At 45.6% G+C, this 2,500-nt stretch overlaps 1 protein-coding gene across 1 annotated transcript in view; it reads left to right on the top strand.

Annotated features, from left to right (window-relative positions):
* Window positions 1-2,500, top strand: part of LOC144513605 (uncharacterized) — a 32,206-nt gene that overhangs the window by 7,388 nt on the left and 22,318 nt on the right. Inside the window, exon 6 of the mRNA XM_078244749.1 lies at window positions 238-422. Coding sequence (XP_078100875.1) covers window positions 238-422 — 185 coding nt within the window. The remainder of the gene's footprint in view (window positions 1-237; window positions 423-2,500) is intronic.

Genomic DNA, 2,500 nt, shown 5'->3' with positions numbered 1-2,500 from the left:
CCCCAAAAAAAAAAAGTAACTTGTGAGCATATCTAATGCTTACTTTTGTTGAATTTAGGAGAAATCTACACACACAGTGAAGTAAAAATGTGTTTTTTTTTAAAGTCTGAAAGGAAACGTGATGGGTGGATGCAAAATAGCCCAACAATCTCAAAATGTAAAACATGTTTGTGTCTCCCGTTAAGTTTTAAAAAAAAATGTTTTTCACATTTTAACATCTGCCCGTCTGTGTCTCAGGTCCGGACCACGATTCGGGTCTGTTGCCGCGGTCGCTGTCGGTGATCTTTAACAGCATTGAAGGCCGTCTGTACGGCCGCGTCGATCTGAAGCCGCAGCGCTGCAGAGACTTCAGCCGGCTGACTCCAGACCAGCAGGCAGCGGAGTCCAGCGGCAAGAGGAACCTACTGCGGCTGCTCAAAGAGGTCAGACAATACAGGGAACATCTGCACACTAACGTCTCACAATACAGGGAACATCTGCACACTAACTTCTCACAATACAGGGAACATCTGCACACTAACTTCTCACAATACAGGGAACATCTGCACACTAACGTCTCACAATACAGGGAACATCTGCACACTAACGTCTCACAATACTGGGAAACATCTGCACACTAAAGTCTCACAATACAGGGAACATCTGCACACTAACTTCTCACAATACTGGGAAACATCTGCACGCTAACGTCTCACAATACTGGGAAACATCTGCACGCTAACGTCTCACAATACAGGAAACATCTGCACGCTAACGTCTCACAATACTGGGAAACATCTGCACGCTAAAGTCTCACAATACTGGGAAACATCTGCACACTAACTTCTCACAATACTGGGAACATCTGCACACTAACGTCTCACAATACAGGAAACATCTGCACGCTAAAGTCTCACAATACAGGGAAACATCTGCACACTAACGTCTCACAATACAGGGAACATCTGCACACTAACTTCTCACAATACTGGGAAACATCTGCACGCTAACGTCTCACAATACGGGAAACATCTGCACGCTAACGTCTCACAATACTGGAAACATCTGCACGCTAACGTCTCACAATACTGGGAAACATCTGCACGCTAACGTCTCACAATACTGGGAAACATCTGCACGCTAACGTTTCACAATACAGGGAACATCTGCACAATACAGGGAAACATCTGCACGCTAACGTCTCACAATACAGGGAAACATCTGCACGCTAACGTCTCACAATACAGGAAACATCTGCACGCTAACGTCTCACAATACAGGGAAACATCTGCACGCTAACGTCTCACAATACAGGGAAACATCTGCACGCTAACGTCTCACAATACAGGGAAACATCTGCCCGTAACGTCTCACAATACAGGGAAACATCTGCACGCTAAACGTCTCACAATACAGGGAAACATCTGCACGCTAAAGTCTCACAATACAGGGAAACATCTGCACGCTAAAGTCTCACAATACAGGGAAACATCTGCACGCTAAAGTCTCACAATACAGGGAACATCTGCACGCTAACGTCTCACAATACAGGGAACATCTGCACGCTAACGTCTCACAATACAGGGAACATCTGCACGCTAACGTCTCACAATACAGGGAAACATCTGCACGCTAAAGTCTCACAATACAGGGAAACATCTGCACGCTAACGTCTCACAATACAGGGAAACATCTGCACGCTAACGTCTCACAATACAGGGAAACATCTGCACGCTAAACGTCTCACAATACAGGGAAACATCTGCACGCTAAAGTCTCACAATACAGGGAAACATCTGCACGCTAACGTCTCACAATACTGGGAAACATCTGCACGCTAACGTCTCACAATACAGGGAAACATCTGCACGCTAAAGTCTCACAATACTGGGAAACATCTGCACAATACAGGGAAACATCTGCACGCTAACGTCTCACAATACAGGAAACATCTGCACGCTAACGTCTCACAATACAGGGAAACATCTGCACGCTAACGTCTCACAATACAGGGAAACATCTGCACGCTAACGTCTCACAATACTGGGAAACATCTGCACGCTAACGTCTCACAATACAGGGAAACATCTGCACGCTAACGTCTCACAATACAGGGAAACATCTGCACGCTAACGTCTCACAATACAGGGAAACATCTGCACAATACAGGGAAACATCTGCACGCTAACGTCTCACAATACAGGAAACATCTGCACGCTAAAGTCTCACAATACAGGAAACATCTGCACGCTAACGTCTCACAATACAGGAAAACATCTGCACGCTAAAGTCTCACAATACAGGGAAACATCTGCACGCTAAAGTCTCACAATACAGGGAACATCTGCACAATACAGGGAAACATCTGCACGCTAACGTCTCACAATACTGGGAAACATCTGCACGCTAACGTCTCACAATACTGGGAAACATCTGCACGCTAACGTCTCACAATACAGGGAATCATCTGCACGCTAACGTCTCACAATACAGGGAAACATCTGCACGCTAACGTCTCACA

Source organism: Sander vitreus, unplaced genomic scaffold, assembly GCF_031162955.1.
Source record: "Sander vitreus isolate 19-12246 unplaced genomic scaffold, sanVit1 ctg296_0, whole genome shotgun sequence".
Classification (NCBI taxonomy): Eukaryota; Metazoa; Chordata; class Actinopteri; order Perciformes; family Percidae; genus Sander; species Sander vitreus.
This window is presented reverse-complemented; position numbering and strand designations above follow the sequence as displayed.